Below are 19,229 nucleotides of genomic sequence, written 5' to 3'. Positions count from 1 at the left end.
GGTGCTAAGAAACATCCCCCCAATTCGGTAGCTCTGCTCATCAACGAGTGGTGTCTCCTGGGAAGGTACACCTGAGAAAAAACTAGTGGACTCTCTTCTTCGTCGAATTGGCGCCATAATCGAAGTTAGCAGCTGTGCTACACAGTACTATCGTCATATCTACCGCAGGTGGCATGTTTTTTGTCCAGTGTACTCATAAGGAACACATCGTCTCCAGTGCATTTCTCTGAGGGTGAGCACAGATATCTGCAAATGTTGCTTGACTCACTTCTCCTCCCTTTCTCGTACTCACTAGGTAATCGAAGGGTTATGTGGTTTCAAAATGACGGAAGGACGACACAATGTGCATGCTGCGTTAGTAACTACTTAAAAGTGCAATTTATGTAACGATGGATTAGTCGGCTATTAATTTCTTCTCCAACATATGCAGCATGTTGATGCAGGTTCCGCAACTCTATTATTGATTCTGAATAAAATGCCAGCAACAGTTGCGGTTTTTTTATTTTAGAAACCAAAACCGTCTTCGGTCCCCAGGTCCTTTATCCAGTGGTACGCCAGGGCTGTTCAATAAAGAATGATCAGAATTTTTTTTTGACAGCATACCTTTATTCCTCCTGATAATTTTGACGGTCCTTCTCAAAGTAGTCTCCTGTGGATGCGATGCACTTTTCCCAGCGCTTCTGCGAGTCTGCAAAGTCATGCTAGAATAGCCTCTATATCTGGTGACGGAAAATGCCCCCCTCAAAGGTGTTTCTTCTTTTAGGGAATAGAAAGAAGTCACACAGGGGCAAATCCGGACTATAAGGGGGGCGCTGGATGCACTTGACATAGATTTTTGCAAGATATTCAGTAAAAACGTTTGCTATATGTGGCCGTGGATTATTCTTGGTGCAATATACAGCCTTCTTCACGTATGTGAGGTCTTTTGCATCTGATATAGACTTGTAAAGTTTTCAGGTCATACCCAGCCAGTTGGCGATTTGTGTCCAGATACATGCTGATAAACCATTACATGTATAGCAATAAATTAGATCACCATAACTTTCCCAGGAGAGGAAACTACGTCTACTTCTTTGGGGCTTGTTGATGAAGGAGATTTCCATACTGAGCTTTGCTGTTTGCGCTTAGACTCAAAATGATCTATCCAAATTCCATCACCAGTGATTACCTTTGAAACAAACTCTGGATATCCTCTGAAATAAACTTCAACTGCGTGCAGACCTGCTTGTTGATGAAGGAGATTTCCATACTGAGCTTTGCTGTTTGCGCTTAGACTCAAAATGATCTATCCAAATTCCATCACCAGTGATTACCTTTGAAACAAACTCTGGATATCCTCTGAAATAAACTTCAACTGCGTGCAGACCTGCATGCGAATGTTCTCATGTTCAGAAATCCGCTTTCTTGAAGCCACTAAACAAGCATTTCTCATATGTAAATTTTCTGTAACCAGCTTGATCGTGGCACCCAATGAAAATTTTCAGTAAGTGTTCGTAAGGTTATTTGTGACCCTCTCTCACAATGACAGCAGCACTATTGGTGTTTTCTTCTATAGGAGAAGTAACTAGATTGCCGGGTCCAAGTTCCTTTTAAATTGATTGTCTCCCCTCTTTAAACAATTCCAACCATCTTCAAGTTTTCCTGTAGGGAAGAGGAGACTCTCCATAGGCCTCCCATAATAGGCCGCAGCTGAAGATCTGTTGAGACGAAAGCACAATTTCAAAGCCACATAATTGTTCATCGCGTGTCACCTCTATTGCTGCGGTAGGCATTACTGAACATGTCTCAGCTTGCCTGCTTCGTACAGGCGGGACAATGAAACTAGTACGGCGTGTTTGTTCGCATTTAGCTAACAGAATGTTATAACATTAAATCCTATCGCGAGAAATTATGACCATAAAAAATTATGATCATTCATTATTGAACAGCCCTCGTATGCGGGACGTCCTGAGAGAACACAGAAAGACTGCTCAGTTCTCTTGAGACGTCTGACATACACCACTGGATAATGGCCACGTGGATCTAAACCGATCTTGGTTTCCAAAATGAAAAGAAAATTGCAACTGGTGCTGGCATTTTATTCAAAACAGTCGACTATCGACGTGATCCATGCCCAACGTGGATCAGATAAGAAGCTGATGGTTTTCTTCTACTGGCGTTATGTGAAGAGCCGAGTTTACTTTCAGTCCACATTCGTATGGATACCTTCCACTATTCGCCTTGGGATGCTAGAGAGTATGTCAGCCACGCGGGATTAGCCGAGCGGTCTTGGGCGCTGCAGTCATGGACTGTGCGGCTGATCCAGGCGAAGGTTCGAGTCCTCCCTCGGGCATAGGTGAGTGTGTTTGTCCTTAGGATAATTTAGGTTAAGTAGTGTGTAAGCTTAGGGACTGATGACCTTAACAGTTAAGTCCCATAAGATTTCACACAGAAAAAAAGAGTATGTCAGTCAAAGTACATCGTTGTTATATTGATGAACAGTTTTGGAACAGCGGGTGTAAAAAAAGAGAACAACCTTTTAATACGACCTTAAAAAAGTGCGCATCTTTTCACTGCATGTGGTACACAGCTCATGTAGTTTGTTTTGTTTGTTTTAGTATCTCTTTCCATTCATGTGATACTACAGTCGTCAGAACGTAATGAGCAACCGATTGATTTGTTTCTCAAATATATATTTAAAAAAATGTTATCTTCTTAGGAGCGTTAGGAGTCAACATAACAACAACATTGCACATGATTGATTTCTTTAATGAAACCACCCAAAAAACATCCTTGAATGCCGTCTAAAAGTTTCTTGATGGATGTCTTTTCCATCAGGTGTGTACAAATTTTGCACTGGAAAAAAAGAAAGGTTGCAAATCGAAGGAAACGTATCAGAAAAGAAAATAATAATTTTATCTTCGTCGTTGCAGTTTATTGGTACGTATTTGGGGCCAAATCTTTGTAAGTTTCTGAGTATGAGATCTAGAATTGTAACGTGCGCAATACAGTCTAGCTAAATTTTATATCAGTTGTTTGTACCTCAGAAATGTGATTATTATTGGGGTTTCGACAGATATATTTTATTAGCTGCTTCTGTCGTTTGGATCTGATATTCCATTTACTGTGTATTCACTTCAGAAATCAATAGCCGCTTACTGTTCTGTGGTACTATCTTGTTTATTTTATTTTTATTTGCAGACTGCACAGCTTTGAGAGATTTCTGCTACGTCTTCCAGCCGTACCATCACAAGTAAGTTCAAATTCATTTTTTTCACTTATTTAATACATCTAAGCCAACATTTCCTGTTCGTTATGCTAAAGTGTCTTCATGGGCTGTGCTCTTGGTGACCAATCGATGAACGACAAGAAACTGAGCAGAAGACCAACTATTTTTTGACTCATATAAAGAAAGGTAAAATCGAACCTCCTTTCACGAGTCTTAAAGCAAATGTTAACAATGATGAAATTGCAATCTGAGAAAAATCCCCCCCTCCAGGCGTCATCCCCGTGTTCTATGTTCAGTTCCTCTTACTATCGAAAGGCAGTCGCCCATCATAATTAAATTTTCTTCTCCCTTAATGATTGAACAATTAATATCTCTTTGTCCATTCTTTCAGAATCGTCATTATCTAAGTATCCAGTAAGCTAATGTGACGGATGTTCGCTTCGTGTATGTTGACTGTGATAATGCGTTCAATACGCCCTTCATAGTAGCTTATCCGCATTCCTATTTTCGTATTCATTATTACACCTACTCCTGCATTAATAATAGCTGATTTTGTATTTATAATCGTACATTCAACTGATCAGAAGTCCTTTTCTTTCTGCCACCACAGTTCACAATTTTCATTGTATCAAACTTCAACCTATCCATTTCCCGTTCAAAATTCTGTAACCTTTCCATCCAATTAAGGGCTATAGCATTCCACTCCCCGACCTGTATAATGTCAGTTTTGGTTTTCCAGATTACAAACTTCTCCTGAGCAGTTCCGGCCGTCCGGAGATCAGTGAATGGGACTATACCTCCGGAACATTTTCACCACTAAACTACACAGCAGAGATGCGTGACCTCGGAAAATCTAACATTTATGATTTCCTCTTGCTTTCAGCCTTTTGCGGACCACACAGCAGAGTCGTACCCGATAATGTTATATGGCCAGAACACTTATCCAGATTAGAATGAAATTTTCACTCTGCAGGGGAGTGTGGATTCTGGAAACGTCTCCCAGGCTATGGCTAAGCCCTATCTCCCCAACATTCTTTTTACAGGGAGTGCTAGTCTTGCAAGTTTCGCAGGACAGCTCCTGTGAAGTTTGGAAGGTAGGAGACGAAATAATGGCGGAAGTTATGTTGTGAGGACGGGTCCTGAGTCGTGCATGGGTAGCAGTCAGTAGAGCAATTGCCCGCGAAGGTCAAAGGTTCCGAGTTCGAGTCTTGGTCCGAAAAAAAAACAGATTTAATCTGCCACGAAGTTTCAGTTAGCCATACTATTACCTCCAGAAAGAAAAGGCTGCTACCGCAGACATATAAAACTAAACTAAACTCCTCCCGAACAGGCCATGAAGGCCCAACGGTGCCGACCGGCCGCCGTGTCATCCTCAGACCACAGGCGTCACTGGATGCGGGTATCGAGAGGCATGTGGTCAGCACACCGCTCTCCCGGCCGTACGTCCCTTTACGAGACCGGAGCCGCTACTTTTCAGTCAAGTACCTCCTCAGTTTGCCTCACAGGGGCTGAGTGCACCTCGCTTGCCAACAGCGCTCGGCAGACCGGATGGTCACCTATCCAAGTGTTAGCCCAGCCGGACAGCGCTTAACTTTGGTGATCTGACGGTAACTGGTGTTACCACTGCGGCAAGGCCGTTGGCACTACAGACATATACCCCTCCGATGTTGTTGCACCCACAGTAGTCGACACACCTGGGAGTATTACTGTGTGACCCGCCGCAGCAGCTCTTCAGGGAGGTATCTTCGGTACCTCGGTGGTGTAGAAGTATTTGCATTTCGGCATCGCCTTCTGTCTAGTATTGTTTTGGGGTTGTTATATACAAGGGAGTTTTGGATTCACAGGATATTTTGCTGCATGAAAGGAATAGGGTTTACTGTTGGACAGTGGATAGAGTATCTTAGGATTGACTTTTGTCAGTTTTTTTTTTTTTTTTGTATGGGTTGTGAGAGGAGAGAAAGATAGAGCGGATAGTCAGAGATTTTTGTTGATGGTGATGAGTGTGGCTTGGTGATTTAATGGTGGTGATCCTTAATTCAATGATGATGATTTGCGGGTGTCCTTACGACAGTTTGCTACTGTGATAGGCTTGTGGACATATGATAGCCTGGTAAGATAGTTATGAGATTTGGTTTTGTAGTCTTACATGCTAAGTGGTGGTGTGGGGATGAGCTTGGGCTTGATGATTATGGGTATGAGTTTTGTGCCCTGGACAACTTTGCACATTGAAGGACGTGTGGGCCGATCGAACGTCCGGCATGATGGGTATGAATTACTTATGACTATTTCTTGGTTGTGGGTTTTGTTACCTCTGCTGAGTATTGTAAAGGGGGTTACTTACATGCTAAGGGACGGGGGGGGGGGGGGGAAGGAGTGGCTGGGCTTTCTATTTGATTTGAGATTGTCCTATAGTCGGCAGTTTATTTGTTTGACTAAACCTAGGAAGGGTTGTATTTGCATGTGGGGCGTATTTCGATCAGTATTCCTAAGGAGGGGGGGGGGGCTGTATTTACGGTTCTGGGGAGTACTTTTATTAACTATTCCTAATGGGGGGTAGTATTTACAGTGATGTGGTAGTATGTCCATTCACTGTTTCTATGGGGGAGGGGGGGGCGGGGAGGGGTGTGACCCGCGTGGTACGTACGTTCTTTTGTCTTAATTTTGTTCCAACTGCTTGTGCCGCTCAGCGGGTCCCTCATATCTTTCGGAGATAGCAGTGTATTCGTCTCAAGCATCAGTTACGCAACTCACTTGAAGTTTCATCTGTTGAAGAGCTTAGTGAGGCAGTATACTGTGAAAACACTGTCCTGTTTGCAGAAAGAACGAGATTCAGTTAAACAGACCTTCTTACCGTAGGGTTAATTCCTTTCCTTGGTTTCCCAAAAGATCATTGAGTTGTGATCTATTCACGATCAAGAACGACCTGTTTGTCAGTCTACTTACGATTGCCTAGAGAGAGCATGTAACGATCCCCCTGATCTCACTGCTAAGGAATCACTGCCCCTCACAGTGCAAATGTTATGGTACGAAAATACTACGTTATGTTTTGACTTTTGCGTCGGCATAAAATCCATCGCAAATACGTGACTAAATTTTATTGTGGCGATGAAATACTGTTTGAGTTTCCAACCTTACTGTTAAACTCAAGACAGTGTACTGATATTCGGTCATGTGTGGGGTACAGTCATGAATGAAAACACTATCCATTCATTTTAATGTTTGAGTTTGAGCAAACATCCAAAGAGAGCAATGCTGCATTAATCACCTGACAGGTAGTACTTTCGTCTCTGTATAGTGACGGAATTTGTTTAAAAAAATGTGCAAGAAACATGATAGAAAATAAACGGGCACGAAATACTGAAAGTAAAAGTCTCAAGGAGAACACACATACGGGATACTAAAGTTCATTGGTGAAAGGGAAAAAATTTAAAAATGTAGCATCTGGTACTGAATACAGACTTTTAAAAATGCGACTGACATGAAGTGCAAAATGGCAAAGAAAGAATGGCTAGAGGAGAGATGCAAAGCTGTGTAAGCAAGCAAAACTATAGGAATTCGGATGCCAAGTATCTGAAAATCAAAGAAACCTTTGGAAAAAAGAGAAACAGGAGTGCCAACATCAATAGCTCAGATGGTAAAACGGTACTAAGCAAAGAAGGCAAGGCTTAAAGGCAGAAGGAATACATGCAAGACCATGCTGAAAAGTAATGCCTTCAATTTTTTTATGTGGAAACTCTCAAAACATTTTAAATAACACAAACTTTATTAATATCATATATCTTTATTCTTCATGCCTACCAATCTATTTCTCGACCGTCACCCTGGCGACGAAAGCATTTCTCGGAACGAAATACTAGTTTGTTGATACCGTCACTGTAGAATGTTTGACTTTTCTGCCGGGACCGGGTGAGGTGGCGCAGTGGATAGCACATTGGACTCGCATTCGGGACGACGACGGTTCAAACCTGCGTCCGGCCATCCAGATTTAGGTTTTCCGTGATTTTCCTAAATGGCTCGAGGTAAATACCGGGATGGTTTCTTACCCGTCCCTGACTACGTCTCTAATCACCTCCATTTCGACGGGACATTATCCTGCTGGAACAACGCATACCTTCCAGAACGAGAGTTTCACTCTGCAGCGGAGTGTGCGCTGATATGAAACTTCCTGGCAGATCAACACTATGTGCCGGACCGAGACTCGAACTCGGGAACTTTGCCTTTCGTAGGCAAATGCTCTACCATCTAAGCCACACAAGCACGACTCACCCCCCCCCCCCCTCCCCCCCCGTCCTCACTGCTATACTTCTGCCAGTATCTCGTCTCCTACCTTCCAAACTTTACAGAAGCTGTGAGGACGGGGCGTGAGTCGTGCTTGGGTAGCTCATATCGTAGAGCACTTGCCCGCGAAAGGCAGAGGTCCCGAGTTCGAGTCTCGGTCCGGCACACAGTTTTGATCTACCAGGAAGTTTCATATCAGCGCACACTCCACTACAGAGTGAAAATCTCATCCTGGAAACATCCCCCAGGCTGTGGCTAAGCGATGTCTCCGCAATATCCTTTCTTCCAGGAGTGCTAGGTCTGCAAGTTTCGCAGGAGAGCTTCTATGAAGTTTGGAAGGTAGGAGACGAGGTACTGGCAGGAGTAAAACTGCGAGGACGGGGCGTGAGTCGTGCTTGGGTAGTTCAGATGGTAGAGCACTTCGCCACGAAAGGCAAATGTCGCGAGTTCGAGTCTCGGTCCGGTACACACTTTTGATCTGCCAGGAAGTTTCAACACATATCTTCCTGTTGCAAGAACGGCAAAAGAACAGTTTAAAGTTAGTGTCAGTTGTTCTCATAGCGTAGATAACACATGAGAATGCTGAGCCTTTGGCTCGGGTTCGATCCGTACGACGGTCCCATGCGCAATTTTTGTATAGCTCTCTTGTTCGGTTTTAGGAAACCAAACGAAAATACGTTTGGCGACAACGTCTCTAGCGGACAGCTTGAATTTACTCGTGCAACGGCTTGATTGGCTAATTTCAATTCTAATTAACCGGAAACGGCGCAATATGTCGAATTTTTTTCTTAACAATTATTTCTCAAAAATATCTTCCCTGCCACACCCTTTCCAACTGTTTCTTGCCACCCTGTACATCGAAATGCGCGCCAAATCACGCACTTCTTGTTAGCTCAGAGAGTGGATTACTATTGCGCATATAGATCGTGTTTTGTTTTGAAAAAGTGTCATGGAGATTTCTCACCTGTGAGTGAAAACTGTATGTTGTGATATCGGTTTCAATTTAAATAAGGCTTGGGCTCCAGCACTCAATTTATTAAAGTATCCTCAGCCATCATAATTGCCAGACTTGGAAAACGCTGAGAGAATTTGTGTTTCACTGAATATAAGTGTGAGCTCTGGAAAATAAAAGAACATCAAAATGTGTTGTGGGCACCGGGAATCGAACTCTGTTGTAAACAGCTGTAAACAGTGGCGTGAGACCAACAACAGTTCAGAGTCTGACTGGAGTCCAGGCAGCAAGTACACATCACAGAAAAACTCGCAGCACCTGAAAAAGACGGCTGGGTCTGTCGACGAAATGTTGGGGATTAAATGGAGAAAACGACTGGGCACACTATTAATGAATAGATATTGTTTGATTACACGATTGACGATAAGTCACTAAAAACGTCGTGCCTATGGTGGCACTATTTTGGTTCATGTAGCTCGGTTGACATCACTCTCGAGTCGTTGGGTGCAGATGGTGTATGCTCCCTTTAGCGGAAACCAGTGGATGTGAAACTACCTCTTCAATTATATTTTTACTAAACACTGATCTACAGAATTTTCCCTGACAAAGACAACTCAAACTTAACCTATTCATTAATTACCCACAATATACAAGCCCAACGCATTCTGACTTGTATACATTGACAATATGACTTCCAATAATTAACACAAAAGAATGGCCCTGAATTGCAAGAGATCCTAACAATAATACAAATCCAAAAAATATGAACTTAAAGAAATATGAAGCTACCACGAACTCCGTTATTTGCCCAAACTCATTTCAATCACGAATCCCAACAGTGCAAACCCCATTCTTTTTCATAAGTCACTTATCCCACAGAAAATCTTCATAACACGAATTACAGCAAGTAGCAACTAGCGTCAGCTAAATAAAAAGATTCTAACTGCTATAGACTCTAACTGCTAGGAGGCATACGGTTAGATTTTGTTGAAGAGCAAACAATATATTTAGAAAATTATACCTTATTCATGTGACATCCAGTTCAAAGCATTACATGGTTGTCAATAATTCCACCGCCCAAACATTATCAAACAAACTTCCATCATCAGACATTTCCTTGCATATTTTCTTATAAACACATCATTTCATCTCACTTTACAGTGCACGTCCTACCAACACAGAGTCTCCACTAAGAATATCACGTCCATACACTTCCCTACCCACTCGCTAACCGCCAGTCCGTCCAACCACAGAATCTCTTGCCCAGGGCGTAGAGCGCTGTCAGCGATGTTAACACAGTCTATAGCGCTGCCAACATACAAACCGGCTACTTACAGGTGGCGGAAGTTCGCTGTGAACCGAGTTCTGGGTTGCTGACTACGGAGCGCTCGAGGGTATGGTCGACTGCAGCGGGGCGAGTTCCCTGTCCTATCGTCCAGGGTACGTTTTGGGACGTGTGGCTCGCCGGTTTTAAATAAGCAGCTGTGGCTGTTATTTCTGAGAGTTTGGACATGTTATGTTACTGCGTGTCTCGCAAGTAAATGTGATTAGCGTGATGCTTGAAGATAGTGCTCCGAGCGGACACTATAAACTGATGTATTGTTAATTGCGCCCTCGCTTAGCCGCAATGATCGTACTGTTTTAGTTCGCTGGATACTGTCGTAACTTGTTTGTTAGATAAACTGACCGTTAGTAATGAGGTTAATGTCCCCCCGTTTTCGTTGCATGTTGACCTTTTGACTACCAACGGGACTTATGTGTCCCATGATAGGTCATCAGAGAACGGGTTGGAATTTGTTGGTTGTTGTTGCTATGTATATCAGTGTCCCACTGGTAAAGGGAAGCCTACTGATGGTTAGGAGAATTCTTATAATTATAGACTTCACCTGTAGGTTGTGTTTTCCGCATGTTTCACTCTCAACCCTCGTCACCGTATTGTCACATCGAATTAGTTCGCGCCTGCAAGACGGCAACACAGTTGTCATATCCGGAAAGCGGCCTGCCTTCGCGCCTTCCCCGACACAGCGCGTCAACTACAGGGTGGCGCACGAAATGTGTTACCACTTGTTTCTTTCACAATTTACGACGCACATTAGATATCCCGCTGGCATCTCTACAGCAGTACCAGCAGAGCCTGGAAAAACAAGTGAGTTACGAAATGACGTGTAATTCAAGATACTGCCGCTAGGAGACTAGTAAGCAGCAATGGCTGACAATGGAAGACTGACGACACAGAAACGATCGGCAATTGTGTTACTTTTTCATGAAACGAAAAGCCTTGTTGTGGCTCAGAGGCGTTTCCGACAACAGTTTAACTCACGATGCGTCCCTTGCAAGAAGACCATCCACAGGATGTACGATAAATTTGTACAGGAAGGAACAGTATTGGAAGCGAAGCGACCTCGGCCTAAGCCGGAGAATATTGAAGCGGTGCGAGTTGCTGTACAGAGAAGTCCCGAGAAATCGTGTAGAAAGGGAGCAGTGCAATTGGGAATATCCAGACGTTCCGTTCAACGCATTCCTAAAGGTGAACTCCCATGTACCCATACAAGATGACCTGTGCACAGAAGCTCACTGAAGAAGACAAGCAGCAGAGACTACTGTTTGCTCAGTAGGCGGAGGATAGGGAAGAAACTCTCAACAACGTTTGGTTTTCAGACGAGGTGCATTTTCATTTAGAAGGTGTGGTTAACAAACAAAATGTACGCTTTTGGGCCACTGCAAACCCACAAGTGCTTCATGAACGACAACATTATGCTCCGAGGATTACAGCGTGGGCAGAAATTTCCAGTCACGGACTTATAGGGCCCTTTTTCTTTGAAGAAACTGTGAACAGCGAGCGTTATTTGAGCATGCTTCGAAATAACTTCATTCCACAGCTGCTTGCTACTGCCTTGCCCTTCAGCACGCAGTGGTTCACGCAAGATGGAGCAAGGCCACATACTGTAAACGCTGTGTTGGAGTTTTTACACGGACATTTCGACATGCGGATCATTTCACTCAGGTTTCCAGGTCGCTTCAATGACGGACAAAATTGGCCCCCCCAATGGTCCAGACCTCAATCCATGTGACTTTTTTCTTTGGGGGTACCTAAAGGAAAAAAATTTCCCGAAACGTTCACGTGATTTAATGGAGCTCAGAAGACTTGTTCTTCAAGCTTGCAGTGAAATTACGGAAGACATGTGCCGTAGGGTAATCACTAACTTCAGTGTTCGTTTGAAGGAATTTAGGAAACGAAATGGTGGACATATTGAGCATGTGCTGAGTTAGAACAAATCTCCATGGACGGCTCTTTATTGTAGTATATGTTCCTTTCAGATTGTATTGACAATAAAGTTTATATTCAAAAACAAAATGGTAACACATTTCGTGCGCCACCCTGTATTAGCACACATGGATTGAGGTTTGCCACATCAGAAACGAAGCCCATGCTGAGCACCTCTAGTGTGAGTTACAAACTTGGAGCGATGCCCTGTCCACTGATGTGTGGCTATTTTCAGTATGTCGTGTAGTTTTTGTGCAGTCTTCTTCTGAAACCTATGAGCTACTTATGAATGACCCTATAAGTCTCACTCCTCACCCCGCCCCCTCCCAACGCCATGGAAAACGAAACCGTGGAAAATACTCTTTTCTTATTGCAAAATTGTTAAGGCTTTCTTGGCCAATTGTTGACAAACTGCCTGTTGGCTTCTGCTTCGGTTTCTTCGGCCGACGTTTGATGATTTTTCTGACGTTTCTCCGGCACAGGTGAATGGCATTGTCAAAGTTTCACCCTCCATTGCTGGTGGTGGACTGGAGCCGAGCCCGCGGCCGCAGACTGTATGTACTCGGCGCGCCAACGTCCAAGGGCTTCTCCGCGGTGATTTCCGGTGCGGTTCTCTTGCTAACTGCGACGGTCCTTCGCTGTAGCACGGGAAGCCAGGATCTTTTACTTCGAGGCTTTCTTCTTTCTTGATGAAGCTGTTCTCTTGTTTATGTATTTCTATAGCTTCTCTGAAAAAGAGAGTGTGAGAGTTCTTCTCTACAGCCAGCCAGAACTTCCGTGTCGGCGAATTTTACTACGTGGTCGGTATCACAGAGCGCGTGCTCTGCCACGGCCTATTTCTCCACCTGCCCAAACCTGCGCTTATGTTCTGTGATCCTGGTGTTGATTGATCGTCCAGTCATGCCGACATAAACTTCTCTGCATGTGCATGGTGTGCAGTATATTCCCGACGTTGCAGGTGGGTCCCTTTCTTCCTTTGCGGATTTGAGACACTATTTGATCTTCTTCGTCGGTTTGTAAATGGTCTTTACGCCGTATTTGCGCAATATACGGCCCATTCTGTCCGTCACTCTGGGAATGTATGGCACAAAGGCCGTGCCCGACATTTGTTTTTCTGATGTGTCACTTCTTCGAGTGTTTGACTCTGTTACACTTTATGTGTAACTGGTGGAGTACTCATTGCTCCTCAGAACACTTTCCAGGTGTTGCATTTCGTGTCTGAGGTGCTGCGGCTCACATATTCGTCTTGCACGCATTACGAGCGTATTACTCACGCATATTTTCTGGCTCGGGTGATAACTTGATAGTTTGTGCAGCTGTCGGTCCATGTGTGTCGATTTTCGACATACGCTTTGTCCCACGTTTTCATCATACGTTGTGACGAGCACATCTATAAATGGTAGATGTTTGTCCTTTTCTACTTCCACGATAAAATTTATGTTGGGATGGAGACTGTTCAAGTGTCTTACGAAGTCAACAAGCTGTTACTCACCATTACTCCACACAACGAATGTATCATCGACGATCTGTACCACACCTTAGGTTTACAAGGCACCAACTCCAATGCCTGTGCTTCGAAATGTTCTTTGAAGAAGTTGGCCACCACTGGACTAAGAGGTCTACCCATGGCGACGCCTTCCACCTGTTCGTAGGCGTTGCCATTCCACGTCAAATAGTTCATAGTGACACATGGTCTAGCAATTGGTCTTAGTGAAACATTACTCCTATAGATCTTTGGTAACCCACACAGCCGAGATGTTACGGCTTCTGTGTTGCGCAGGTTCCTCTGTATGTCCGTTGGCAGAGAAGGCGTCTTAATTAACCGATTCGTATTCTGTGTGATACGCTGTAGCAGGTCTGCGCTTAGTGTTCGGTACATCGTCGGATCTAATAGGTCCTGGGTCTTCTACATCTACGTGATTTTTCCGTTATTCACAATAAAGTGCCTGGCAGAGGGTTCAATGAACCAACTTCAAGTTGTCTACCGTTCCACTCTCGAACGCCGCGCGGGAAAAAGGAGCACTTAGTTTTCTGTACGAGTCCTGATTTCTCTTATTTTATAGTGATGATCATTTCTCCCTATGTATATTGGTGCCAACAGAATGTTTTCGCAATCGGAGGAGAAAATTAGTGATTGAAATTTCATGGGAAGATCCCGTCGAAACGAAGAACCCTTTGTTTTAATGATTGCCAGTCAAATTCACGTATCATATCTATGGCACTATCTCCCCTCTTTCACGATAATACGCAACGAGCTGCACTTCTTTGAACTTCTTCGATGTCATCCGTCAGTCCCATCTGATGCGGATCCCCCGTCGCACAGCAATACTCCAGAATATGGCGGATAAGCGTGGTCTAACAAGGCTCTTTATTTAGTAGACCTGTTGCACCTTCTAAGTGTTCTACCAATGAATCGCAGTCTTTGGTTTTCTCTGCTCACAACATTATCTATGTGATCGTTCCAATTTACGTTATTTTTAATTGTAACCCTTAAGTATTTAGTTGAATTTAAAGCCTTCAGATTTGTGTGGCTTATCGCGTAATCGAAATTTAGCGGATTTCTTTTAGTACTCATGTGAATAACTTGACAATTTTCTTTATTCAGGCTCAATTGCCACTTTTCGCACCATATATACGTCGTCTCTAAATCGTTTCACTTGACTAGACGATAATGTTACGACCATGCACGGCAGGTTAACTGGGAACATGCGAAAAAAAAAAAAAAAAAAAAAAAAAAAAAATAGATACGCACCACAAAGAAATTATTCAAAGAAGATGGAAATCGAAAGATTCCTTTTAGCACTCCTGCGGATGGCCTCACACTTTTTATCATTTACTGTCAACTGCTAGTTTTCGCACCATACATAGATTTTATCTAAATCATTTTGCAATTCTTTTTGGTCATCTGAGGACTTTAAAAGACGATAAATGACAGCTTCGTCTGCAGACAACCTAAGAGGGCTACTCAGGTTGTTTCCTATGTCGTTAATATAGATCAGGAACGATAGAGGGCCACTAACACTTCCTTGAGGAGCGCCGGATATTACTTCTGTTTTACTCTATCACTATGAACTGTGACCTTTCTGACAGGAAATCACGAATCCAGTCACACAACTGAGGCGATATTTCATAGGCACCCAGTTTGGTTAGAAGACGCTTTTGAGTAATGGTGTCGAAAGCCTTCTGGAAATCTAAAAATATGAAATCAATTTGACATCCCCTGTCGATAGCACTGATTACTTCAAGAGTATAAAGAGCTAGTTGTGTTTCACAAGAACGATGTTTTCTGAATCCGTGCTGACTATGTGTCCATAAATCGTTTTCTTCGAGGTAATTTATAATGTTCGAACACAATATATATTCCAAAACCCTACTGCAAATCGACCTTAGTGATATAGGCCTGTAATTTAGCGGATTACCCGTATTTCCCTTTTTTGGTATTGGTGTGACTTGAGCAATTTTTCAGTCTTTAGGTAGGGATCTTTCTCTGAGCGAGCGATTGTATATAATTGCTGAATACGGAGCTATTGTATCAGCATACTCTGAAAGGAACTTGTCTGGTATACAATCTGAACCGGAGGCCTTGCCTTTATTAAGTGATTTAAGCTGCTTCGGTACACCGAGGATATCTACTTCTGTGTTTCTCATGTTGGCAGTTGTTCTTCATTGGAATTCAGGAATATTTACTTCGACTTCTTTTATGAAGGAGTTTCGGAAAACCATATTTAATAACTCGGCTTTAGTGGCCCTGTCATCAGTGACTTCACCGTTGTTATCGTGCAGTTAAGGTATTTATTGCGTCTTGCCACTAGTGTGCTTTATGTATAACCAGAATATCTTTGGGTTTTCTGCTAGATTCAGAGACAGCATATCGAGGATAGATTCAAGTCACTACCGGCTGTAATTGTATGAGTGGGGTATCTATTTGAAATGAGACTCAAATTTTCTTTGAACTGTTCAGCAACTATGCCGTCTGAGTCGGGAGATTTCACTAGAAAGTAAACTTCTTCTGACTGCAATAAATACTCCACCACCAACTGTATTTAATCTATCCTTTCTGAACACTGTTAGATCGTTTGAAAAAATTTCGGCTGAATTTATTTCCGGCTTTAGCCAGCTTTCCCTACCTATAATTATTTGAGCTTCAGTGCTTTCTGTTAGGGCTTAAAGTTGGGTTATATCCCAAGACAGCTACGACAATTTACAAATACAATACCAATTGTTTCTACAACCACCTTACTGTGTCTTACCTGCCTGTTTTAGAAGGACGCCCTTTCTGTGGTTTCCTGAGACCGTCTATCCAAACAAACAGCCCAGTCCCTTCCACACAGCCCCCGCTACCCGTGTAGCTGCTTCCTTAGTGTAGTGGACTCCTGACCTATTAAGCGGAACCCGGAAATACACCACCTGAAGCCTAGATGGTCACAGAACCGCCTGAGCCTCTGATTCAGACCGTCCCCTCGGCTCTGCACCAAAGGACCACAGTCGGTTCTATTGACGATGCTGCAGATGGTGAGCTCTGCCTTAATCTTGCAAGCAAGAATGGCTTTCCGATAGCCGCCCGAAACGACACTCTCCTCCGATCCAAAGGAACACATGTCACTGGCACTGACATGAGCCATCACTTGCAGTTGGCTGCACCCTGTACCCTTCATGGCATCCGGAACCACCCTTTCCACATCCGGAATGACTCCCCCCGGTATGCACAAGGAGTGCACACCGGCTTCCTTCCCCTCCTTGACAGTCGTATTCTTAAGGGGCCCCATTACACGTCTAACGTTGGAGCTCCCAACTACCGGCAAACCCACCCTCTGTGAATGCCCAGACCTTGAGGTCCTAGAAGCTTCCTCTGGGATGGACGACTGCATCCAGCTTAGAGACTTCGTGAGCCACAGATAACGTCCGAAACCTGTTCATCAAACGAACCAGGGAGGCCCTACAATTGGCCCCTCGGAAAGTATTTTGCTGCCTGACAGACTTTGGAATGATCTCCCACTCGACCACGGGTGAGGGGTCAACTTTAGTGCAGGCATTACCCAGGGCAGCCACAGCAATGGATCGATCGGGGGGCACGTGGGACGTGCTCAACATCCCTTGCACCTCCGAGTCCAACCCCCTCACAGTGAGGCCCCTTGGCAGCTGTCTCAAGCCGTGTGACGGAAGCAACATCACCTGTAGCTGTGAGCGAAGGGTCACCAACTCGGCTCGCATCTGTACACAGCAGTCACGGATCTGTCTACTGCTGAAGTCGCTCCTGTTTGAACCTCACTAAAATATGTAATAAACAAATGGTGTACTCGCCTTATTACCAGCGGGAAAACGAAGTGCTCTCTCACTGACGGTCTAACTGACACTGAGCTACACTAACCAAAACAAACAAAAGCTTATACGATACGAGGGTCGATACAAGCGTCGATAACAACGGCGGTACTATACGCTACACTGTTATTAAAATGAGAAGTTGTGCCTAGTAAGCACTCCAACATGCAAGAAATTACAAAATAAACTAGAAGTTACGCAGGCGACTGAAAATAAGTCGCTCTTGTTCGAAGCTCGTAAAAATATATAACAAACGAACGATGTACTCGCCTTATTAACAGCAGGAACTCAAGGTGCTCTCTCACTGACTGTCTAACCGACACTGCTTCTGCTGATAGTCTTCGGTTTTCATTCCTTATTGTTGTTTATGACTAAAATATTAACTAAAATAATTATAAATTGTTGTTTTTGAAATGAAATTGGCAGTCAGAGGATTAATGGGTGCGAGTTTTCAGAATCAGTTACTATTTACTGTATTTAAATTAATGTTGTTAATATGTCTTCATGACTAGTCCAATAAGGAATTGTTTCACGTAAACATTTGAGTAGTGGTTAATTTTGATTTAAACTAAATGTGCAGATGAGGGTTGATAGTTTACCCAGAATCATGATGTAACCAGTCCACATGTGTAACAGAACCAAGCAGATGTTAATAACAGCCAAGTCCGAGCAAGATTGTCTGGGATCCAAACACGGAACCATCAAGGTTCTTCCGCAGAGGGAAGCTACCTTTCTTGAATGTAGGTTTTAAGTCTTTGTTGTACAGCTTTCAGCTTCCTTAATCATTCCAAAGTTACGTTTTAAATATTGGTTTTGCTATCATTCACCTGTATTTTTAGAAAATTCTCTGGGTGATAGGCATGGTATTTTAGCAGTTTTTATGTCGTTTTTCAGAGGCTAGGCTTCTATATCTGTTAATGCGTTTGATCATGTCTCTGTTTAAGTTGTTAGTTATCTCAGCTCAAGTCAGACTTCAAGCCAGAAGTTTTGATTCATTATTTGTTTCAAAAGTTGTTGTTTAAATAAAGGTATCACCTATCTAATTTGTAATCTACCTGAATCAGTTGGTCCCAGCCTTCCACCCTCCTGTCCGGTATCGCTAGTAAGTCATAAATCTGTCCAAAATTAGATTCTCACTCTGCAGCGGAGTGTACGCTGATATGAAGCTTCCTGCCAGATTAAAACTGTGTGCCGCACCGAGACTCGAACTCGGGACCCTTGTGTTTGGCAGGCAAGTGCTCTGCCAACATTTTTTTTTTTTTTTTTTTTAGTAAAAAAAACTGACTAGTGGGAGTCGATCCAGCGACCCGGTGATTACGGGACTTGAACGCTAACCACTTTTTTATTTATTTATTTATTTTTTTTTTTACAAATACTAAATGAAATGCATCATCTGCCAAAAAGAAAGAAAACAAAAGATTTTAAAACAAATCACAAATTGAAAGGAACAGGGATGTTGTTTTTATTTATTTATTTTCAATAAGGATCACTCTGTTAAAAGGAACATATATACCATTTCATCGTATAGTATGTGCATTACATAGTGAGTGGTGAGAAAAGCGTGAGGTTCATCATCAGCTGTCAAATGTGCACACCGACTGCACCCGGCACATTCCAACTGCGTGGGGGGTCAAGGAAGACTGCTTGAAGATAATTGGCAAAGGTTTTCCGATAGTGTGACCATCTATGAACCTCACTGTGGGCTTGCTGCAAGAAATACCAAAAGTCAAGTCGCGACGTGGCAGTATCCCCATAGAGGTACGCGATCGTCCAACCTTTGATCCAGATGATCGACTGTGATTTAGTTGCCGGAAAGTAGTCACTCTCCGGATGTAAGAAGGAAGCAGGTGTAATATGTTGCGGGGTCACACGGAGGTAGCAAGCCACCATCTGTCTTCCTAGGAGCCAGACGTCCTCCACCGCGATACAAGTTAAGCGGTGATGGTCGTCATCCACTTGGTGACATTTCGGGCATAGTGGAGTGTCCACTAGCCCAATTGCATGGAGCCGTTGGTGGGTGTTGAACTTGCCACAGGCGACAGAGAACCACAGTGCCCGAACGAAGGTAGGAAAGAATTTTTGGTGCACATGTCTCCAAATCTTCGGCCAATGCAACCTGGGGTGTTTCAGTTCAATTACATTACAACTTATCCGTCGTAGCAGCCAAACATAAAAATCCTTCGCGCATGGCGGTCTCGTGCGCGGAA

General features: G+C 43.5%; 1 protein-coding gene across 1 annotated transcript in view; it reads left to right on the top strand.

The window, feature by feature from the left end:
- LOC126416676 (uncharacterized) overlaps positions 1–19,229 on the top strand; it is a 558,811-nt gene that overhangs the window by 176,870 nt on the left and 362,712 nt on the right. Inside the window, exon 3 of the mRNA XM_050084484.1 lies at positions 3,181–3,232. Within this exon, the coding sequence (XP_049940441.1) occupies positions 3,181–3,232 (52 nt within the window). The remainder of the gene's footprint in view (positions 1–3,180; positions 3,233–19,229) is intronic.

Source organism: Schistocerca serialis, chromosome 8, assembly GCF_023864345.2.
Source record: "Schistocerca serialis cubense isolate TAMUIC-IGC-003099 chromosome 8, iqSchSeri2.2, whole genome shotgun sequence".
Classification (NCBI taxonomy): domain Eukaryota; kingdom Metazoa; phylum Arthropoda; class Insecta; order Orthoptera; family Acrididae; genus Schistocerca; species Schistocerca serialis.
This window is presented reverse-complemented; position numbering and strand designations above follow the sequence as displayed.